The sequence below is a fragment of the Cladophialophora bantiana genome (genome assembly GCF_000835475.1).
Source record: "Cladophialophora bantiana CBS 173.52 unplaced genomic scaffold supercont1.9, whole genome shotgun sequence".
In the NCBI taxonomy this organism is placed as follows: Eukaryota; Fungi; Ascomycota; class Eurotiomycetes; order Chaetothyriales; family Herpotrichiellaceae; genus Cladophialophora; species Cladophialophora bantiana.
The window spans coordinates 309,383-330,593 of record NW_015971583.1 but is presented as its reverse complement, the minus strand read 5'-3'; the positions used below and the strand labels follow the sequence as shown (position 1 = coordinate 330,593).

Sequence of the window (21,211 nt, the reverse complement as noted above, 5' to 3'; positions counted from 1 at the left end):
ATGGCAACGGGCGCTGTGCTACCTCTGGAATCGCGAGTGCAAGAGTGGCACGATCCTGAACCAACCCTACCACCGCTCTGTCGAACCCCAGCAGACTCGTCACGCCTGCTGCCGAGCCCGATGGCTCAGCCGCCGGCGGGAGATCCCTATTCTCGACGACAGAGTTTACCACCATTTAGTTCCCTCCTGGTCGGTGCCAGCAATCCAAATGTGTTTGGCCAGCCCCGCCTGGAAGAAGTGACAAGGGAGCACTCATTGACCAGCAGTGACTCCATGGTCAAACATGCCGCTCAATCAAATACCTTTGCAAACTCCGACGTACATGCACCCATACCTGCCCAGTCTCACACCATGAATCGTCCGGTCTGGTCCTACCTGACTACGGGTCGTTCAGAAATTCAACCCACCACGTCTGGCCCTTCAGCGATAAATTCATCTATCGATTCTGGGCCTGGTCGTGCCACTGTGGAAGAAGATGTCATTGAGGGGTCAGGTAGCTGCCACACCAACGAGGGTAACACGATTTGTTCAAGGGACGTCGATGGCGACGGCCTCAACTCCACATGGAGCACCATCAAAGCAAACAAACTAAGAAAGCGTACGGGGCAGGCCTGCGATGGTTGCCGGGAGAAAATGATGAAATGTGACTTTAAGTTGCCTAAATGCACCATGTGCAAGAACAATTTCCGTGAATGCACGCTTGGCTCAGCGTAAGCCATCCCGTCTTCTCCCTACTTTTCGGTGTGCTGACGTCTTCCGCATAGACCACGTACTTCAGTGCGGCAATCAGGCTATCTGATGTCGATACCTCCAACCTCGCCGTTCACAGGCATCAACCGGATCCATGACGGCTACACCCCTCAGGAGTATACATACCCTCAGTCCGTGTCGAGGGCGTCAATACCGCGAAAGGACAACATGCTTTCTCCCGTTTCCGATAAACAGAATAATCACCGCGAGGACGGGTTAGATAACGCACCACCAACAAAGAGGCCTCGTATCTCCCCATCTCCTCGCCCTAGATCACAAGGCCAGGTGTCCGCTAGTTCGGGTGCAGAATCTCTTGGAGGTTCCGTTTCCTCGCCTTCAGCCACAGCCAACTTCTCTTGGGACGTGGACCCTTATCAATTAAGCCGCAGCTTGACGATGCACTACACCGACAAATATTTCGAGTACGTTGACAGCGTGACGTATTCCATTCTACCCAAAGAAATGTTCCAGCAATGGATCCGGACTTGCCGCACCAAGTCACTGGCTGACCAGATGTTGCTGTATGCAATTCTGGCAATGGGAACCGTCTTTGCATCGTCGAAACCAGAATCGAAGCACCATCAAGATGTGTTTCTCGAAATCGTGAACAAAGCTGTTATAAAGAACGGGGACATGTTCAGCTTGCAGCTGATCCAGACCAAACTCATCTTGGCTCTTTTCGCTTTTTCCCAGGGCCAGTACAACCAGGCCGGTGACCATTGTGGTTCTGCCGTGCGAACCGCTGTTGGTCTGAGATACCACACGGAGGAGGGAGTCTCCACGATGGAAGGTCAGGAAGCATCTGATTTTGGCTTAGGCCATGAAATGTTGGTCGAATGCAGGCGCAGGACGTTCTGGTCAGCATACCTGATGGACAGCTTTAGTCGTTGCTGGTCTACATCCGTGGCTACCGTCAGCCGTTCTGATTGTGACCTCCGCCTGCCGTGTCCCGAGGCCGCCTACGAGATGGGGAACGTCCCCCTGACACCGCTTATTTTTCAACTGCCCAAGAATTCCACAGAAAGTCAACCCAGTTCCCCTCGTTCCCCTCGCGAATCCTCAGAAATCGGCGCTTTTGGCTATCTGGTAGAGATAGCGGCCATCTTCAACGAGGTCATGAGCACCATTGGCAGGGGGAGAGCTCAGTCTCCAGCGAAAGATCGGGTGGTGATGGACGCCTTCCGCCAGGACATCGTGGGTCGGCTCAAGACGTGGGACCAACACATCAAGAAACACGTCCGCCAAGGTCGAGATGGACGAGAAAAGCCCAGTGGCTTCCACATTCTCTATCATTATTCCATCATGATACTGAACCGCTACGTTCACCATGCGGAGATGGACCAGCTGCGGATTAGCGTCTGTGCAAGACAAGTATATGACCATGCTCGTCAGTTGTTGCAATTGATACAACAACTGGCTGAGCGCGGGGACGGCAAACACAACCCGTCCCTACAATTTGTCACGTTGAGTCCCTTTAGTGGATTCGCCATCACAGCGGCGTTGGACGTCATTACCGCGGCAGGACCGGTGTCAGGTCTGATGGGCCACGAGAGCCAAATCATGGCTTTGATTGCGAGTGCCATCCCTGTGTTGGAAGGCTTGAAGGATTTTTGGCATAGCGGTCGTCGGCAGCATGAGATGGCCGACAAGAGGCTAAGAGCTCTTCTGAGGGTCTCCAGCAAGGCCTCCGAGTTCAACGGCGCCTATTTCTTTGCGCACCCAATCCAGAGTCCCTTTGACTTGGATCAAGACATTGTCTACGGGCTTCCGCGGCGCACCTACTTTGCAGCGATGGGGTGGGAGGAGTCTCTCCATCCTGATGGGGAATTTCAACGACTGGACTAGGCAAGGGCCAACAATGCAGAGCAAACGAGATTCGAGACGGCCGCTGATTATATGATGAAAAATATGAGATTATGAAGCATGGGAATGTGGCAAGGCTAGGTAATATGTACAGAGGTATCAGCTTCACTCATTGGCGATGATGTATTCGGCGCGTTGAGATACCCATTGAGTTTGACGGTACACAGGACAAAGCATGTTGGATTTCAAAGGCAAGAGCAAAACGGTCCAGGCGGATTTTCTCGTCAATGTTATTATTCCGTTCAGTTTGGGGTCAGCGAACTGTCTATCTACGGGGGAGGAACCATATCCAGTTAATAGTTTTATCCCTTGGCTCTGTTATGGGAGATGGAATAATAGGAACCATTCCAGCCGGCCCTCTGGACTGCAAGATGGTGCAGTCCTGTAAGGATGGCAAGGATGGCAAGCCCGGACTACCTTACAGGTCGCGAGTACCTACAAGTACTTTGTATTTGCAGCCTCGACTCGTTATCGAGTGGTGTGATGACGCGCAGGTGGCGCCAGAGGAGACAACGGCCCGGAACCCGGTTCCGGAGCTTCTGTCGCACGTGGGTAACTAGGTTTGTGCACCGACTTGTACTTGTACTTGTAGAGATCTAGTACAGGGCGTCGGGGGTACTTTGTTTCAAGTACTGTACTGGTAGGTACTGCCAAGCACTGCGCCCACCGCGCAGTGAGGACACGTGCCCACCCCTCGGCGGACTTGCCCCTTCGAGATCTCTCTGTGAATGGAGTTTTGCACCCTTCAGCCTCACTCGCCGTTTTGCTGCTGTAGCTTCACCAACTGCCCCGTTTCTGCACCTCTTTGGCCTTCCTACTGCGCTCTTCACATCGCTGCTCTCAGATCTTGACGCAGCCTTGTCGCACAGAATAACCCTTCCCTTCTAAGCAAATCTCGTGTATACCATCATGAAGGAAAACACCCAAACCTTTGGTCGCAACGAATGTCTGACCGGTGAAGGGAGCCAGTTCCTGCCGCAATGGACCATCCCTCCATCCCGCGCTTCCACGCGAGCTCTGTGGATCATGCGGCTCAGCGGCTCAGACGAACAGGCCAATTCTGTCGCGTCCCGCTTCCTTCTGCATTGTTACCTATCCAGGTATTAGATTTCTGCAGGCTCCCACCCAGGCGTGCCCCGTATGACTGTGAGGGGAGCGAACGACTCCACTTGAAAATGATTCTATGAAAAGGTAAAAAGGTGAGAGTGACTGTCAGCCTGAAGTCCATAACATACGAGTTCCCAAGCCTCCCATAAACCCACCGCGTGTGCCTGGAATGAGCCGAGTTATCATTATTTAAACGTCTTTTACACGTTCCTTTGTCTCTCATTTACTATCCAGAATGGCTTCTTTGCACGACTTCGCTCAACTCCACATGGCATTTTCTAATCAGTCTCATGCCAATGTCTCTTCTGGCTCTATCCGCCTTCCGCTCACTGTGCTCGATACATTAGTGCCAGGTTCTTCTCACCTCGCAACCTTCCTGCTCGGATTCGGCCTCGACATCTCTCTGTTTGTCTCGTGGAGTGCCATCCTTGCCACAGTATGGGCTGCACTCCGATTCGGCCTGATACCTGCCTACCAATTCATTGTGAAAGCGCTCAGCTCGTCGGTGATTGTGGAAGAATACGACCCCATCTACAATCATGTCCTCAATTGGGCCAGTGCCCAAAAATATTTACAAGATATCCGCTCCCTCCGAGCCCACACTGCAGGACAATACTACGACGACTTGGAAGATTACGGAGAAGATGACAACCACCAGATGCGGATCCGGGAAGGCATGTCGGAAGATACCATCTTTAACTTCAACAACTGGTCTGCCCGGGCCCCGCCGACGTTCCGACCGCATTCTTCGTCAGGTTGGTTCTTCCATAATTGCCGCCTGTTCCGGTTGTACCGCAGTCGCGATCGTGTCGCCAGCGACTTTACCGGCGCCGTGTACGAAAGAGAGCGGCTGGAAATATCAGTTATCTGGTTGTCTCCCAAGCCAATCAAGAGCATGATCCAAGAAGCCCGGGAATTCCACCTTATTCGTCGGACGTCCACGACCACGATTAAGCGCCCTACCCCAAAGTCTCAGAGATCTGGACGCGGACAAGCTTGGACCACCATCGCAAACAGACCCAGCAGGTCCATGGCCACGGTTGTGCTGGACAACGATCAAAAGGCGGCCATTTTGAAAGATTTCAATGACTTTTTGCACCCGCGAACGGCGCGATGGTACAGCAATCGAGGGATTCCCTACCGTCGAGGTTACCTCTTTCATGGTCCGCCAGGGACCGGCAAGACCTCGTTGTCGTTTGCTCTTGCCGGGGTTTTTGGACTTGACATCTATTGCCTCGCGCTGTCCGAAGCTACGCTGACTGAAGAAGATTTGGTCTTGCTCTTCAACAGCCTGCCAAAGCGATGTATCCTACTCCTTGAGGACATTGATAGTGCTGGCCTAGGCAGGGCGCCGGGAGCGAAGGACGCGGAAAAGCGAGAAACGACCAATCAGTCGCCGTCCAGCAAAGGTACACAGAGAAAGAAGAAGTCCCTTGAGGATGAAGATGCCAAAGACAAATCTGCTGGCGTCCCGCCGCCCACGGTAGTAGGTCAGCCCAATGCATTTGGGAAAGAACCAACATTCAAAAACACACTGACATTCTCTGGCCTTCTCAATGCCATAGACGGTGTCGCAAGTCAGGAGGGCAGAGTCCTCATCATGACGACCAATCACCTGGAAAGATTGGATGAAGCCCTCACCCGGCCTGGTCGGATTGATTTGACCATCAAGTTTGACCTGGCAACTAAGCAGCAGATCAAAGACCTCTTTCTTCGCATGTATTGCGTTGACTCAATCGAGATGACGCGGCAGCCGGCGAGGATCAGTCAGATATTGCCGAGCAGGCCAGAGACCGAAGTGCCAGGTGCACCTACATTCAAGAGCGGCGATGTCGAAAGCAGTCACGTCGGCCACCTTGGTAATAACAACGATCCAAAGCCACGGTTATCACCAGGGGAGTCTTTCGACGGCAGCTCAGTGGTGGACCTTGCGGAGCGATTCGCTGACTCTCTTCCTGAACGGGCCTTGTCGCCAGCGGAGATCCAAGGCTTCCTCTTGGTCAGGAAGAAGTGTCCCGGGCAGGCAGTTGCGGACGTGGTCAAATGGAGGGATGAGAAGATGCCAAAAAAATGTGAGACAACAAAAGCAAAGAAGAACCTAAGGCAGGCCAGGGAATATGCTAATGGGAGTATCACGGTGAGCGAAGGAGAGAACATGGAGGCCCCGTCCTCATTTAACGACAGCGCGCTGTCTAACGAGCAAAAGAAACTAGAGGGGATGGCCAGTGGTCTGTCCGGGGTGCTTGCGAGTGGTGAGGACGCGATACGCCACGCGGAGCCAACTTGGTCAACCACTGTCGAGCCAGACGCGGCTGTCGCGAGAGCAGGAATAGGAGACCAAGCGGAGCGTGAGGATGAGGATGATGGTACCCAAGCACACCGCACTGCCGCGGCGAGTTCAGGAAGGCAAGTCAAACCCGCCGAACATGGCGCAAGTGATGCCGGATCCCTGACGAGCTCAGGACCAGATGAGAATCGGAATGACATTGAGAGCGACAGTGGCGACGACAATGCTAACGAGCTCGGCCACGGCGCGACCGCGGAAGACGGAGATGTCGACGATGCAGAGTACGACCACGGCGACCACGACGGCGACAGCACCAGTGCCGGCGACAATGACAGACTCTCAGCGCGCCATCATCATCACCGCCAACATTGGGCTTTTTTGCGCACAAGCACTGGAAGTGGAAGAGGAGGCGGAGCAGGCAGATTGGGCGGCTCAAACGAATATGCGGGCGTCGAAGGCGACGGCGACGGCGACGACCACTGTGAATGCGGCTGTGACTATGAGTGCGATTATCTATGAGGCCTCGATCTGGGATGAATATACTATACCGGAAACATGGGAGATGGTCGATGGGGAATGGCCCCTTTCTTTCCTTACGAGCTTGCTGGTTTGGGCCGATGACGCCGTTGGTGTCGACGTTAATGTTGACATCAATGTAAATACCAATACATACACACACACACATATATATATGCCCATGTTATCACATATCACCGAGTATACGCGGGAGCAAGCAAGCCACATGTGCGGAAGGGCGTGTATACATATACTGAGGAGATAGACGAATCTCCAAGAAGACATATATATATATATATTGTAACAAGGTAAAGTAGCTGTGCTGGGATGGTATGGGGGTTAGCAGGACAGAGAGTTGTCTAGTCACATATTAAACGGAAAAGGGCCAAGGGGGAGTGGCGAACAGTTCACAGTGCTGGCAGAGTACCATTCTTTATAGTTTAATAGAGTATTCCATGTTTTGGATGCCGTCTACCTATTCCTGAGGGTTTTATCGGCCCTTTCCTACTTCTCAATGCCCCGTCGCCGTGCTAGGCGCTCGCTGCCCTAGCCGCTGCCTCTCTGAGGGTGGTGTTGGTGGTGGTGTTGCCCTCTCAGCATCAACCAGAAACGCTTTCTCGATTCCCGACCTGCTGGACAGGCCTCTGTGCGTTGTTGCACGTGCGTGCCGAACCCAGAAGTGCTCTGTTACGTACGCACAGAGCAGGATAGGTAGAGATGGGAAAAGGGTATGCAGGCCTGCCCCAGAGAGGCATGGAGCTTTCTTTCGACGGCTGGAGAGGACATGCAGTACTGTGTACTGCAGTGCGGTAACACTGCCATCAAATCAAAACCAGATCAATGGAACGCTATTGCCTGAATTCCACAAGCGGAAGTGCAAATGCAAGTCTGATATTATGGCAATGGGTAACGAATCATGCATACTTGGTAAGGATATGCTTGGGCATTCATTGCGTTGGCTCCGTCTATCTCGACGCATTACCAATCTGCCTCAGGCACATACCTACAGGACAAAGTGTAAGGACACTAGTAACAAATCTCGCCTATCCTAGGATATGAGGGGACGTCAGTGCCGATGATAGCTCCTCCTGAACGGCCCGGCCAAGGTAGGTACACCACACAGCTCGGCAGCCGTCATTCAATCTGTATCCCACACGTCATGGAACGCCATGACTTGAAAAGCACCAAAAAAAAAGTCGATGAGCCTAAGCGCGAACAGAACAGAACAGAACAAAATCGACATAACCACACATGAACAACATGCCAAAGACAAATCTTCGATCGGCACAACAAAAGTTGAAAATGACGGCGGGACCCGGATTGTCACCCACAAAACAGGATCTGTTGAGACACCCCAGAGATCAGCTCTATTGAGCGCCATGTATGCGAACCCGAGCGAGGGAGAGCTAAGAGCTACTGATCACGTCGACAAGACATCAGGGCAGCCACGGGAGAGGCGGCGTTGTGATCCTTGTCGTCTTCTGATCTGAAGCCCCCAGTGACAATACAAGAGGATGTGATCAAGCTCGATGTGGCTTGGACTGGCAGCATTATTCACCTCATAGCAAAGTTGAGGCCTGGTCGAGATTGTGTCAAACACAGAGCTAGTACGACACACTTAGGTCGACATGTTCGCAACAGATGGCAGAAAAAGGAAAGTGGCCTTGTTCACAGCTCCTGCAGGGCAAACACATTCTGGTCACCAACCGATGAGCACGGACTTCCCACGTCGACAGCATTCTCGAGCTGAAGATCAGCCTTCTCGCTCTCGTCCTTGGCACTCTCACTTTCCCAGATTTCAATTTCAACGTCACCATCAGCATCGGCACGTGCAGAGTGGGCGTCAGTAAAAAGACAGCCAGTGGTTCCAGCCTTGACAACTAGTGCATCGGCAAGTAAACTGGGCGTGGCAGAGCTCGATATCTGAGCGAAGCTCGGCGTGCAGAGATCTTCAATGACCTTCGCGGTCGACGACAGTGAACCGCTGGTGGTAGAAGGTTGGAAGGTAAAGTCATGACGCTGCTTAGTCTCTTCGCCTTCCACGTCAGTTTCTGCCTCATCGTCCTCGTCTTGCACGAGAACCACACTGGTGGCATCGAGACCTTCGGCATAGAATTCCACGGGGTTAAGATCCGCCAGCGGGCTTCTTATTTCACCGTTGTCGGCCATCTTGACTTCTTTCCCCTTGGCCTTTCCGGCAGTCGCTGTGGCGTTGGCAGCAGCAGTCATGGACCTAGTTACGGGGGCGGTTACTTCGTTGGGATCAATGTTCTCCTTGCCTCTATCGGCAGACGACGACTTCTTGTGTAGACTCTTGCTTTCGTCATCACTGAGATCCAGTCCCGTCGTGCTTTGTGTCATGGTCCATTCGTTCATGCGGTAGTCTTGGATCTCCTCAGTCTCTTCATATATGTCGAAGAACCATGATTTTGGCTTGCTAGTTTCGATTGTCGCACTTTTGAGCTTGCGGGATTGTAGACGCGATTTCTTCGTGCCATTCAATGCGGCGGACAGGGACAGAGATGGAGATTGGGTGGAGCTGGAGAATGGAGGTGCATTGAAACGTTTCCGTGACCGAAGAAGACCAGAGCGTTCACGTGTTGGCGAACGGCCTGCTGGAGGTGCCGAGGCGGGTGTAGTAGAGGGCTTAACAAATGTATCAAGTCGTGGGGTCGAGGCAACAGTGGCACTAGAACGAGATTTGGAGGACGGGAGGGCAGTCACGTTCAAGGAGTACCGCTGTGTCTTTGCAAGTGATACGTCCCTGTCGAAAGTCGATCTTTTACGTTTGTGTAAGGAGTCCAGGATATTTGGATCAACGTTCTCGCCATCTGAACCTCCTTCGAAATCGGGAGAGACGGCTCGTCGTTTCAATGACGTCGGGGCAGAGTTTGGTGTGATGGCTGAGGATAGACATTAGCTTATTGTATCTCCATCGAATGGAACGGAGCGAAAGCCAAGATTGGATGCGAGAAACGAACGAGGCTTACCATTCTGTCGATTTTTCAAGCTCTGTAAGCTTCTCAGCTTTGATTCATTCACGATCCCAAATGGCTGACGAGCAGGAGTGGTAATTGGAGCCAGAGCAGCCATCTTAACGGAGTTGATGTAAGATGAATGGTGGGGAGGAAAGGAGGCAAGGTGTGGATGGAGGACTTTGGTAATTGTGCCCTCAGCCTTGTTCAGGTGTTTGTTAACTCGAGTGAATTCAAGGACGCGAGCTACTGAAAGCGTACTTGGAGTGAATCCACAAGGCCAATGCTTGATGACAACTCTAGTATTATCAGTTGTGTTGGTCTTGGTGGAGATGTATCACGCATGAGAATTCATTCAGAGAGCTGTGAGAGGAAGGAATGTTGGCAGCAGGAGAGCGGAGGAAGAGGGTATATGGCAGTCGTGGGAGCTTACCAGGCGCTATGACCAAGCTGGCGCAGTCTAGGGAGCCGTTCTGGACGTGGGGTCTATGTTCGAACGCGAGATCCTGGATGAGGGAGGAGATGGTCAAGTTGACGAGGGCAGCAGGGTTAGTGTGGCGAGCTACTGCAGGCTGGTGAGCAGATGAAGGCGATCACAACGCGTCCTGAGGCAGCGATTGGGTTGCTGGGGCGTGACCGGCAACGGCAAAGTGAAGTGCAGATTGTGAAGAGACAGGGAAGAGGGATGAGGATAAGAGGACGGGCAAGATGGTGTTGATGGGGGACGCGTCAAAGTGGAGCTGTGAGAGCAGAGACGCGACCGACGGGAAGGTGAATGATCAGGACGAGTAATTTCCGTTTATCGTTCACTGAATCACCACATATCTCGAGACCTCCTTACTGTCTAGAGCAGATGCAGAGCCCGGACGAGGGCGGTGCTGTAGCTATGTAGATGTCCTCTGTCCTCGCCGTCAGTCGACTACCATAATCATGATCAACTCTCACTTTCACCTCGCTTCGACCTGACCTCGATCGGAATCACTCAACGCGCCTCCCACTGGCCGGGACCATTGACTGGCTTGGCGGGCCAAGAGTTTCAGTTACCTCTCACTGTGCCGACAAACCACAAACCACTGCCAGTCGACGCCAGAAAGGAGTCGCCTAATGATGACAATCATAATCCTTTGGCGCAGCAGTCGTCGTTATGCACGTTGCCGGCCACAGGCATGGCCAGCTTCACCACGCCGGCGACGAGGACGTGGTTGACACCAGAATGTCGCAGCGCACTTGTCTCACCTCATCGGGAGCGCGACATGACATGACATTACCGCCGTGTCCTCTCTGGCTCTGGGCTTCAATTGAAGCTGCCTCAAACAATTTCTGCGACGAAGACTGCTGCTACAAGACTCCTTCCCCATCAATGCGGCTGTAAAGGATATGGACAAAAGGTCCGTGAAATTCAGTTGCTGGGGTCCAAGCACGTCACCGCTGGGCATGGTCGCCTGTGGTTGCCATGGGTCTCGAGAATGCAACCTACACGACCGAGACAAAACTTCGCCGCTAAAAAATAGCCATCTCGTGGCAAGCACGAACTTGCTCCTGCAGCTGCCGAGTTGCTGTGCTCGAGCATTGCCCAGTCTACATCTATGGGTTCTCCTTTCTCTGCCGTATCCTGGTTTGAACCTCCATTGCAACCGCACTACAGTTTTGCCTTTGGCTCGGTCAGATCGACCAGGTTCTCGTCTTTCGCAAACTGATAGTAATAGTTCAGGCTCTCTGGGTTCAATAGCGTGCCAGAAGGCTTGATGACTTTGCCCGACACGATCTGTTTCACAGGTAATTCGACCTTCTTCAAGTTGACCGTCGTCTGGAGAGCCCGTCATGTCAGCCGATCGTCACTAATATGCCTGACGCATGGAACTTACCGGAATCTCTTTTGTCTCAAAGACAAATTTGGGCACATGCCTGGGGCTGGTGGCCTTTCGGATGGCCTCCTTGACTTCACTGACGAGCTGTGGCGTGAATTGGTGACCAGGTTTCATCAACAAGAACAAAACTACCCTCTCATCTTGGTCCTTTGGTCTCCTTTGCCCGACACAGATGCTGTCGCTAATCTTGTCCGCAAATTTGGCTTCGATGATGCTGTATATCTCGGCAGAACCAAACCGCACGCCGCTGGGGTTCAACACACCATCAGCCCGGCCCAAGAACATGACTTGCTTCGTGACTGGATGGATCATGATAAAATCGCCATGTGTCCAGACATTGTCAAAGCGCGCAAAATAGCTGTCGAAGTACCGCTGTGGACCATTGTCTCCCAAAAACGTGACAGGCATGGTTGGAAACGCTTGATACGCGACCAATTCGCCTGGCACCCCATCTTCAACTTCGACCCCCTGACCCCCCTCGATGGTTTGATCAAAGACTTTGACAGGGACACCCAGAGAAAAACACTGACAGCCCCCAACGTACAGCGGGAGGATTGGATTGCCAGTCCCAAAGCATGCTGCGAGGTCAGTTCCACCAGAGATGTTGTCCAACTGCACTGAAGGCGGGAACCCTTCGTCATAGACCCATTCGAATAGCTGATCCGACAATACCATACCCGTGCTGGTGATGACCTTGAGATTGCTCAAATCCGCCACTTTCTTAGGTATGACACCGTTGGTCTGCAGAGTTTGTAAGTATCTTGGACTGATGCCCAAATGCGTCACTTTCTCCTGCCCGACCAACTTCAACAGATTCGTCAAGTTAGGCACAAAAGGACTTCCGTCATATATCACCATTCGACATCCCGTGATCAAAGCCTGCACGCTAGCCAAATACATGATCCATCCCGTTGTCGTGTATTGCAGTTGGCTCGAGTTCGCGTTGATGCACCGGTGCAACCTGTACTCTTTGTGGCCCGAGATGATGACTCCTCCAATCGCGTGGACAATGCATTTTGGCTGCCCCGTCGTCCCGGAGGAATATACGACCAGAAACGGATCTGCGAAATCGGTATTCTCAAACTCCAAGTTATCAGACTTTGCGGCAGAGATGAAGCTCGCCCACGTCGTGGCTCTCGGCACACTTGAAATATCGGCCGGTGAGTGCTGGAAGCGAGCTTGCGAAATGATTCCCTGGAACTCATTCACGGCTCGCATCCCGGTCATGATGTCCTTCATCTTGGGCCGCAGATCGATCTTCTTGCCGTTGTACACGGCCCAGTCATCCATGAACAGATATCGAGGCTTGATCTGGGTGAGTCGATCCAGGATACCCTTGACGCCCATATCTGTCGAACTACTGCTGAAAAGGGCCCCCAGCGTAGTAGTCGCGAGAAACACTGTCAGTGTATCAAGACACGTACTCGCCACGAGCGCGATCCTATCTCCCTTCTTCACCCCGTGCGCCCTCATTGCCTGGCTCAACCTTCCAACTCTCTGCCTCAGTTCCTTCCAGGTGACATGTCTGATAGGCTCTAGGAAGACGCCCTCGCGGACCTCGGTGCAGGCAATCTTATCATCCGCCTTAGCCGCGTCGATGACCGGACGGCCGTTCTCATCGCCGGAGAAGAGGATGTTCTGGGCAAAGTTCATGCGCACGCCGGTGAACCAGCGCGGGATCGAGTCCATTTTGGCTGATTCGTCGACCACGGGATCTGGAACGGTGCCGGAGTAGACGATGGGGAAGTATTCGAAGACGTGGCGCCAGAAGGCAGATCGATGGGTGACCGAGTAATTGTACAAGGCGTCGTAGTTCTGCGAGAGTGTAGACAATCCGAGTCAGTAGGGGTCGTGAATGTGAAATCACATACTGCCGCCAACAGAGATCTTCCTCTTCCTCTTCCTCACAGGTAAGGAGGGGCAATGTTCCCACGCTGGCCCACATCTCCTGGTCCATGCCCAGAGGCCGCATCCCCCGTTCGGTCCATAGACCGCTCGAAATGAACAAGCGAACGACAAACACCACAAGAGGTCCGCAAAGGGTAAACGTACCTCGAATTTGCGCCCACTGACCCTCTCCAAGCTCAGCTTGAACTTCCACATATCGGTGCTCTCGGGATCCGGATGCTCCCACAGTTTCCGCGGGATGGGATGTTGTTGATGCTGTGCCATGTTGCCAGACTTCTTCGATTTCCTTCCTCGGGTGTTTTTGCTTGCTCTTCTTCCCCTTCTTCGCTGCGGTCAAGGAACTCACTGCTCGCTCCTCCTTCGTCTCCAGACCACAGAGTGCTGCTCCGTAGTAGACGGCGACGGCTCAGAGAAAACCAACGGCCACTCTCTGTCTTGTCTTATTGTCTTGTCTTGTCTTGTTTCGTCTTGTATTTCTCTGTCTTGCAACGTGAGAACGATGTCGAGCAGCCTTTCAGTCTCGTCTATACATATAAACACCCCCAAAAGATATTCAAGGACGTACGGCGGAAAAAAAAAAAATTCAAAGTTCAAAATCGACGATGGGGTCGGGAAGGAAAGCAACAAAACCGCCTCCTGGAGAGAATTCTGTGCTCTGTGTCTGTGTAATAGGCTACAGTACCTGGTGGGTTCGGAGAGGGCAGCAATGATGTGCAATTGATTGCCTTTCACACACTAATATAAATATATGTGTGTATGTAGCACGTTCAGCAGGTGTCGTGGGACACAGTGTGCGGTGTGAAGATATATGATATATATATATTTATACGGAATATTATGGGACAGGGAAAGGCCATTGGGGCGTAGCGTGGGCGCACGGCAAAGCCAAGGGGGCATTAGATATTGTGCCTTGTGGTACTTCGTTCTACCTCTGTCCCTCCTCCGCAGGTCGGTAACTAGCTAACTCATTATCTCGTAGCCAACTGGCTAACTAATGCCTAGTTCAGAATGGATGGCAACATGGGATGGGTGGATGCTGCTGGGCTCCGCGGCACCCCAAAAAATCGACCCAGCAACCCAGAAACACAGACCACCTCCCACACATTTAAATGCCCGCCGCATCCCCACGTCCGAGCCCGAACCCGAAGATCGCTGTTCGGGAGGGACGCCGGAGCCCATCTATTTGCCATCCACGGAGTAACGAGGTACATATGTAATTTAACTCCGGGGAGCACTGTATATCTACCTCCTATGGTACCATAAATCTAGTTGGCGCCTCGAACGCTTAGCCAGCTAGCTAGAGCTCCGCCCAAGTAAGCAAGTGTGCGCAATGCCTCGGTAGAGTCCAGGGACAATACATACCTACTTGGTAGAGACGGCGAGACTGGGCAAAGTCAGAGTGGTGGCGGGAGTGGGCGGACGACAATGTCCCGCAGACCTTACGAGGTACCTACCTATGAAGAAAGTATCACTTGTACCCCAGTCTCATGAAAGTAGTAACGATGGGCCCGGACGTGGGAGATCAAAATCTCTCTTCTCCCTATCTTCTGACAAATGCTAGGGCTTCCCTATCCATCTTGCCATCTCGCCATACACCTGTATCAATGCCGAGGCTCAAATATGTAGCAGAAAGCATATCCGGGTGGGACAGCAAGGCAGGTCGTTTCATCGAATCGGGAAAGTTCTTCTCTACAAAGCTCCCGGGAACAGAGCATTCGCTTCCGAAATCTCTGCCGACCCTTCGGGTTCCATATTCTTCGGATCCGGCGAGTCGGTTCAAACAAGTTGACAAAGGTCGACCATCTGCTCCTCGGACATCAAAAGGAAGCTATCTCCGTGCTGAACCTACGGGAAACGCAAGAACTTGGATTGCTTTTGTATAAAGATGGAACTTTGTTGGTCACTGTCCTATCCACATATCAGCAGGCCTGCTGCCTCACTCTTATAGCTTTCGCCTGTCCTATTCCCGAGTAAGAATATGTCTGACCCACTGATATCCGAATCAGACCTGCAAGAGCATACTTGATGCAATTCTCCATCAATGTCCTTTTTGCCACTCCCTTAGGGGCTTTTGAGCATCTTCATTCCGCATCCAACTGTTATGGTCTCCACTCACGCCGTCAAAGTCTGTTTGGTGCTGGGTCGAATATCTTCTAACAATCGGGAAGGTTCTTCGTAGTCGGTGCTGGTGTTGAATGTGCACTTGGATTTGCAGTGCAGAGGAGATGGATGTGTTGGGATTGAAGTAGGGATTGGCCAGAGTTCTGAATTGGAGCTCAAGGTCGGGCTCGCATGATTCGATGGCGGTCGCAGCTCATCCTGATCGCCGCTTAGGGTAGACCGTTTTGCCCATTTTCGAAGAGAAGCCAATGTTACGGGAAGCATGATGGACGAGCTCTTCCGGCCTCTGCTTCTTCTGGACCGTTTCCTGTCTGCGTAAATTCTTTCCTCCCGCCCCACGAAAGCATTGAGAGCCAACATGTTGGCTCTTCTCCTCTCGACAACAGGGTTCGCGATCAATGTGCGACTGGATCGGGCCGATGCAGAGGCAGAAACGACTTGGGTCCGTTGTGTGCCCGCAACTTCAGCTGCGATCTTCTCGACGAGCTTTTGATCGCCTCGCTTCCTGCAACACTTGACCCAGATCAATCCCACCAAAGCCAAGAGCATTGCGAACCCGGCAATGCCAATGAGGACAATGAGAAAAGTCCAGTAGTCGGACTCTTCGTCCTCCCTGGGTGCAAGGGGGATGCTCTTTCCTCGAAAAACCCTTCGTCCCCGATAGAGAGGTATGACTGGCATGGCAATGGAGAACTGTCGGCCGTGCCGAGGGGTGAAAAGGCTGTGGTGAGGTGTCGAGAGGAAGGATGTGAGAGACCGGGCAAGGGATGCAAGCGAGTGCAAATGATGTTCGTGCTCTAAGCCGGAGAGCAACGCGTAAATGGGCTCCCCAGATCTAGCTACAAATCAAACAAAAAGAGACATGACAAGCGACGCTATGCAGCACAAACGGTACAAAGCGATGAAACAATAGCCCGATGACAAGAGAGAAAGAGAGTATTCAGACAACCCGAAATTCGAATGCCAGGCACAAAAGTCGCGAGCGCTTGCCGGAATTGTAGGAGCCCATGGCTCTTGACCATGTTGATATTTTTTTGCTTCTCTTGTCCAATTTTATGCCACATCTGGAAGCTGGGTGTTTCTTGAATATGTACACTGCGGCTCAACTCGTCGATTACCACTTTCCGAAATGCTTGGCTCGGAAATTTTTCCATGTCTTTCAATATGTAGTCTTGATAGAAGCGAAGACGGGATAAGGTTTCTTTTTATTCCAACGAAGCAGTGTCCCTCACACCCGGATCTAGGGAACTGTTTCTTCTTCTCATCTGAGTCGGGTCGTCTCTCATTTCGACGCCGGGACCGACAGGATGGGATGATCGATGGCGTGGCCATACCTGCGAGGAAAAAAGTTAGGCATTGGTCAATATGTCGAAATTCACACGGTGTCACCAAGTGGCTCACATTTGTAGAACTCCAACCTAACCGGAAAGCAAACTCGTGTGCCAGAAGTTCACCGAACCCCAGCATCATGCCGTTGACGAAGGGTAGAATGAGATTTATAGCGGCTCCTCTCAGTATCGACCATATCGTCGGGGGTTGATATATTACAACTGGCTGGATGCCATTGTTATCCGACGACTGGGGCGGTGAAGAAGACGGTGGTGACAGCGATGAATATGGCTCGGAGTCAGAGGGAATGGTCAGTTGCGATCCCGACAAATCTTGAGGAGGTGAAGGCGACTGATCGTGGCGAGAAGCCATGACAGAAGATGTGATGCTTCGTTGCAGAGGGGAATGGATGGTGAAGAATCATAGAAGAGCAGTCAAGAATGCCGCAGTCGGGTATTCATTCTTCCTCAAAGGAGCGACGTGGATTGAAAGGAGTCGGGATACATGTGGATTGCCCTCTCCGGAGCTCGACAAAAGAGCTGAAGGCTGATATACAGATCTGTATCAGGTTCAAGGTCAATGAGTGGAAGCTGTCGGTAGAATTGCTGTCGCCTCCAAAGATGTTCCTGGCACGAGATTCACGCCCCCAACAAATCAAGACCTGGAGAGCTGGCAAGCCCGCTTAAGTAATAATGAGCTTGCGCCCAGAGTGTCCCAATTAGGGACCCAGTTGGCCAGATCTCGGCGAAGACTGGCCTAGTGAGAGTGAGGGCTTGGGGCAGCCACCAGGCTAAGTAGGCGACCTGTGTCCGCGCTTGTGACGTACTTTTCCAGCTGCCTCGCAAGGTCCGTTTCATCTGTTCTATTACCAGTGATTCTCTTCGTCCGTCACCTTTTCGACTGTCTCGCTTGAGACAACACGGTGTGCCTAGGTTTCTAATAAAATCCCGCCACCGCTGCCTTCTGTCTACCTTGACTTCTGCCTCTCCTTCCATACCGAACCTGCCCTTACAACCGCCTCATCAAGTCCTCTTCATCATGGCGAATCCCGATCCCGCAGAACAAAACGCCTTGATCGCACAGTTCACTGCAATCGTGGGAACATCTTCGCGACAGGTGAGGCTCCGGACCAATACCGCCTATGGGCTCAACCGCTAACCACTTAGCCAGGCTCACCAATTCCTCGCCGCAAACGATTGGGAACTCGAGGCCGCGGTGTCAAATTACTATGCCGCCCAAGAAGATCACACCGAGGACAACCCTGATGATTCAGACTACGTCGACGAGGAGGATCCAGAATCCTCACATCAACCCCAAGATAAATCTGCCCATTCTACCTTTGGCGCTGGTCGGAGGCTAGGAGAGGGCCCTTCAGATTCTCAACCTGTTCCTGCGGCCCCTACCTCCGCTTCGAGCTCTGCTCAGCCTAAAAGCAACCCATCTACACAAAAGAAGTTTGCCACTCTAGGTGATTTCGCTGCAGGCGGCGCAAACGGCGACGACTCGGATGATGACGATAAACAAGATCTCTTTGCTGGAGGCGAAAAATCAGGTTTGGCCGTGCAGAATCCGGACGACCTGAGGAAGAGGATTTTGGAAAAGGCTCAGAAGCGTGGTCCACCGCCCAAGGAGGCCGCTCCAAAGAAATCCTTCTTTACTGGTTCAGCACGCACGTTGGGAGGCGACGATACACCTTCGCGAGAGATCCCCGCTCCGTACCAACCTCGAGGAAGGGCCGAGAGGGTGGAACGAGTGCTGCATTTTTGGCAGGATGGCTTCAGTATAGACGACGGTGACTTGTACAGATTCGACGATCCCAGGAATGCTGAAATTCTAAACTCGATCCGACAAGGACGCGCCCCGCTGAACATCATGAACGTCCAGCCAGGCCAGGAAGTGGATGTGGAGATCAAACAACATGAAGAGAAATACGTCAAGCCTAAGAAGAAGTACAGGCCGTTCGAAGGTTCTGGTCAACGTCTGGGAAGCCCCACGCCTGGAGTCGCTTCGATGCCCGGAAGTTTCACCTCAGAGACTACGGCGCCAGCACCCGCGTCAGCCTCTGCAGCTCCTCCAACGGCCGAAGTGGACGAGTCGAAACCAACCGTTACATTGAGGATCAGCCTAGGTTCGGGCACGAGGCTGACCTCGCGCTTTAACACAACCCAGACTATTGGAGACGTCTATGACTTCGTTCGGCGAGCCGAGCCAAGCGGGAGGGACTTTGTTTTGCAAACCACCTTCCCAACAACGGAGCTCAACGACAAGACCAAAGCGCTCGGGGATATGGCAGAGTTTAAGCGAGGAGGTGCTGTTGTCCAGCGATACATCTGAATCAACGCGAGCTTTGCATCACCGTGGCGTTGCAACGCGGGACGAGCTTTAGGGACGGACTGAGCACGAATAGCATTTTTTGAGAGCAATTGGCGGTCTGCTCCGGTTCGAGAGGATGAACATGATTATGGCAACATCCATGGCACCCAAAAAGCTCTCCGTGATGGAGAGATTAGAAATAGAAACTCCTACTTCAAAACAATCTCTACTTAACAAATTCAAAGGTCGATCTTCTGGTGCGGAGTTCAAGACAAACTCGGCGCACCTTCCCTAACAGACTCGACTGGAACTTTTCATGCTCTGTTTCCTTTCCGTCTGGAAGCTGTGACATGACATTCCCACGCCCGACACTTCCTGCAGCACACTGTGTTCAGCATGTCAATATCCATGGGGTTGAGGTGGTCGGGTCGGGGGACTCGCAGTATTCAAAGGCAGGTTGTCATTGGGGTTGGTAATGGACGATATGTATGCTCCTGCGGCGCGTTGGTAACGGACGAAGAGTACTGATTTGAATAGTTCTCCCACTACACCTTGATTTCCAGGTCAACACGAAGACCAGAGCCCTACCCTAGTCGACTAAACTCGTCGCAGCAGATTCGCTCACTCTCCCTCTTTGGCTGGGGCTCTAGCAAGCCTTCCGGCGAAGCTGCACAGTCGACTCCCCCCGCGCCAACACTGGACACTACTACGCAAGCATCGCCCGCCCCCTCGCAACCGACAATTGAATCGATACGAACGGTCAAGGCCTCGCATTCCACCTCAGACGCTGCCGACCCGGCAATTGCCACTGGCGTCGAATCGGACGCTCTACAAAACATTGAAAACTCAGTTCTGCAATCGCAAGGAAGCACGTCCGGGGCATCCGCGGCAGTCAGTGACACCGTGGAACTAGCCAGTGTCCCAGAAGGCATTGGTTACCTGAAAGATGTCTGTGGCCTTGATTTTGGCATGGGCCCGACTGCTCTCATGCAATTCTGTCTGGAACACATCCATGTCACTGGCGGACTGTCCTGGACGGCCTCGATAGTAGTCCTGGTGCTGCTGATCCGAGGATCGATTCTCCCGCTTGCACTCTCGGCGTCAGATATGACTGCGAAATTCCAAGAAATAAGTCCTGTCATCAGAGAAATACAGGCAAGGAGTTCAGAGGCGCTTGCGAACCACGATCGCACAGCCGTGTTGGAGGCACAGATGCAAATGAGAGAGATCAGAAAAGACGCCAAGCTCTCTTTCACAAAGATGTTCAGGCCTCTCCTGCTGCAAATTCCCCTTGGTTACGGAGCATGGAATCTTCTAAGAAGCTGCTCGCACTTACCTGTGCCCGCCTTCGAAGCCGAACAATGGCTGTGGTTGAACAACATTGCCGTTACTGATCCAACGTATATCTTGCCTGTAGCCACTGCAGCACTTACATGGCTCAACCTAGCTACCACTCAAAGAGCGCAGACTGGACAGTCTCAACTCCCCGGTATGGGCATTGTCCGAAACATTATTCCTCTCATTACAGGTACCTTCCTTGCGTTTCAACCAGCGTCCGTTCAGATCTACTTCTTGGTCAATGGCTTTTTCACCCAGCTACAAGTGACCGCCCTGCAGAACGCTTCTTTCAGACGCTTACTGAAGTTGACCCCGTTACCGCACCACAGAGCCACGTCAGGGAGCACCACTCCCTATTCTCGGATGAACGTCGAACCAACTGTCATCGCCACCACTGCCCGGACCACGCCTGCTGCTCCTGAGCCAGCTCCTGCAGCAGATCGCAGCCTTGTCGACAAAGGCGTCGATTCGGTGAAATCCATGGGGAAGAAAGCCTGGCAGAATGTGACCGGTTCCTCCAAAGAGCAAATGGAAAAGAAGCTCAGAGAAAAAAAGCTTGAAAAACAAAAGGATGCCGCTGCAAGGTATGAGGCCCAGCGAAGGCAAGACCTAGAGATTCAGCGATCGTATCGGAACGCCATCGCGAGTAGTCAAGTGCCTAATCCAGGTGCGCCATCGACTTCGAAGGAAAAGGGTGGGAAATGACAACTGAGATGACGTTGATTGACAAGTCACTGGGAAATGACGCAAAATCAACCATCCTCGCCTTCGTATCGGAAGATCGCGTCTGCGCAACTATGCCAGCGTTCATAACCCACCTCGTTGCCATCAGTTGG

At 52.5% G+C, this 21,211-nt stretch overlaps 8 protein-coding genes across 8 annotated transcripts; 4 read left to right on the top strand and 4 right to left on the bottom strand.

The window, feature by feature from the left end:
* On the top strand, positions 1-2,595 carry Z519_06413 (uncharacterized protein; the record flags this gene model as incomplete). The annotated part of the gene is made up of 2 exons (XM_016764153.1): positions 1-710; positions 765-2,595. The coding sequence occupies 2 exons, from the start codon at positions 1-3 to the stop codon at positions 2,593-2,595; spliced, it is 2,541 nt and encodes an 846-aa protein (XP_016619235.1).
* A 1,360-nt stretch (positions 2,596-3,955) lies between these two features.
* On the top strand, positions 3,956-6,526 carry Z519_06412 (uncharacterized protein; the record flags this gene model as incomplete). The annotated part of the gene is made up of 1 exon (XM_016764152.1): positions 3,956-6,526. The coding sequence occupies one exon, from the start codon at positions 3,956-3,958 to the stop codon at positions 6,524-6,526; it is 2,571 nt and encodes an 856-aa protein (XP_016619234.1).
* Positions 6,527-8,191: 1,665 nt separating this feature from the next.
* Z519_06411 (uncharacterized protein) lies at positions 8,192-9,616 on the bottom strand (the record flags this gene model as incomplete). The annotated part of the gene is made up of 2 exons (XM_016764151.1): positions 8,192-9,426; positions 9,514-9,616. 2 exons carry the CDS (start codon positions 9,614-9,616, stop codon positions 8,192-8,194), a joined length of 1,338 nt encoding a protein of 445 aa, XP_016619233.1.
* A 1,521-nt stretch (positions 9,617-11,137) lies between these two features.
* On the bottom strand, positions 11,138-13,538 carry Z519_06410 (acetoacetate-CoA ligase; the record flags this gene model as incomplete). The annotated part of the gene is made up of 3 exons (XM_016764150.1): positions 11,138-11,305; positions 11,364-13,181; positions 13,419-13,538. 3 exons carry the CDS (start codon positions 13,536-13,538, stop codon positions 11,138-11,140), a joined length of 2,106 nt encoding a protein of 701 aa, XP_016619232.1.
* Positions 13,539-15,386: 1,848 nt separating this feature from the next.
* Positions 15,387-16,076, bottom strand: Z519_06409 (uncharacterized protein; the record flags this gene model as incomplete). Its single annotated transcript, XM_016764149.1, has 1 exon — positions 15,387-16,076. The coding sequence occupies one exon, from the start codon at positions 16,074-16,076 to the stop codon at positions 15,387-15,389; it is 690 nt and encodes a 229-aa protein (XP_016619231.1).
* A 524-nt stretch (positions 16,077-16,600) lies between these two features.
* Positions 16,601-17,096, bottom strand: Z519_06408 (uncharacterized protein; the record flags this gene model as incomplete). The annotated part of the gene is made up of 2 exons (XM_016764148.1): positions 16,601-16,729; positions 16,797-17,096. The coding sequence occupies 2 exons, from the start codon at positions 17,094-17,096 to the stop codon at positions 16,601-16,603; spliced, it is 429 nt and encodes a 142-aa protein (XP_016619230.1).
* Positions 17,097-17,762: 666 nt separating this feature from the next.
* Positions 17,763-19,058, top strand: Z519_06407 (uncharacterized protein; the record flags this gene model as incomplete). Its single annotated transcript, XM_016764147.1, has 2 exons — positions 17,763-17,840; positions 17,895-19,058. 2 exons carry the CDS (start codon positions 17,763-17,765, stop codon positions 19,056-19,058), a joined length of 1,242 nt encoding a protein of 413 aa, XP_016619229.1.
* A 375-nt stretch (positions 19,059-19,433) lies between these two features.
* Z519_06406 (uncharacterized protein) lies at positions 19,434-21,080 on the top strand (the record flags this gene model as incomplete). The annotated part of the gene is made up of 2 exons (XM_016764146.1): positions 19,434-19,523; positions 19,575-21,080. The coding sequence occupies 2 exons, from the start codon at positions 19,434-19,436 to the stop codon at positions 21,078-21,080; spliced, it is 1,596 nt and encodes a 531-aa protein (XP_016619228.1).
* Positions 21,081-21,211: the final 131 nt, after the last annotated feature.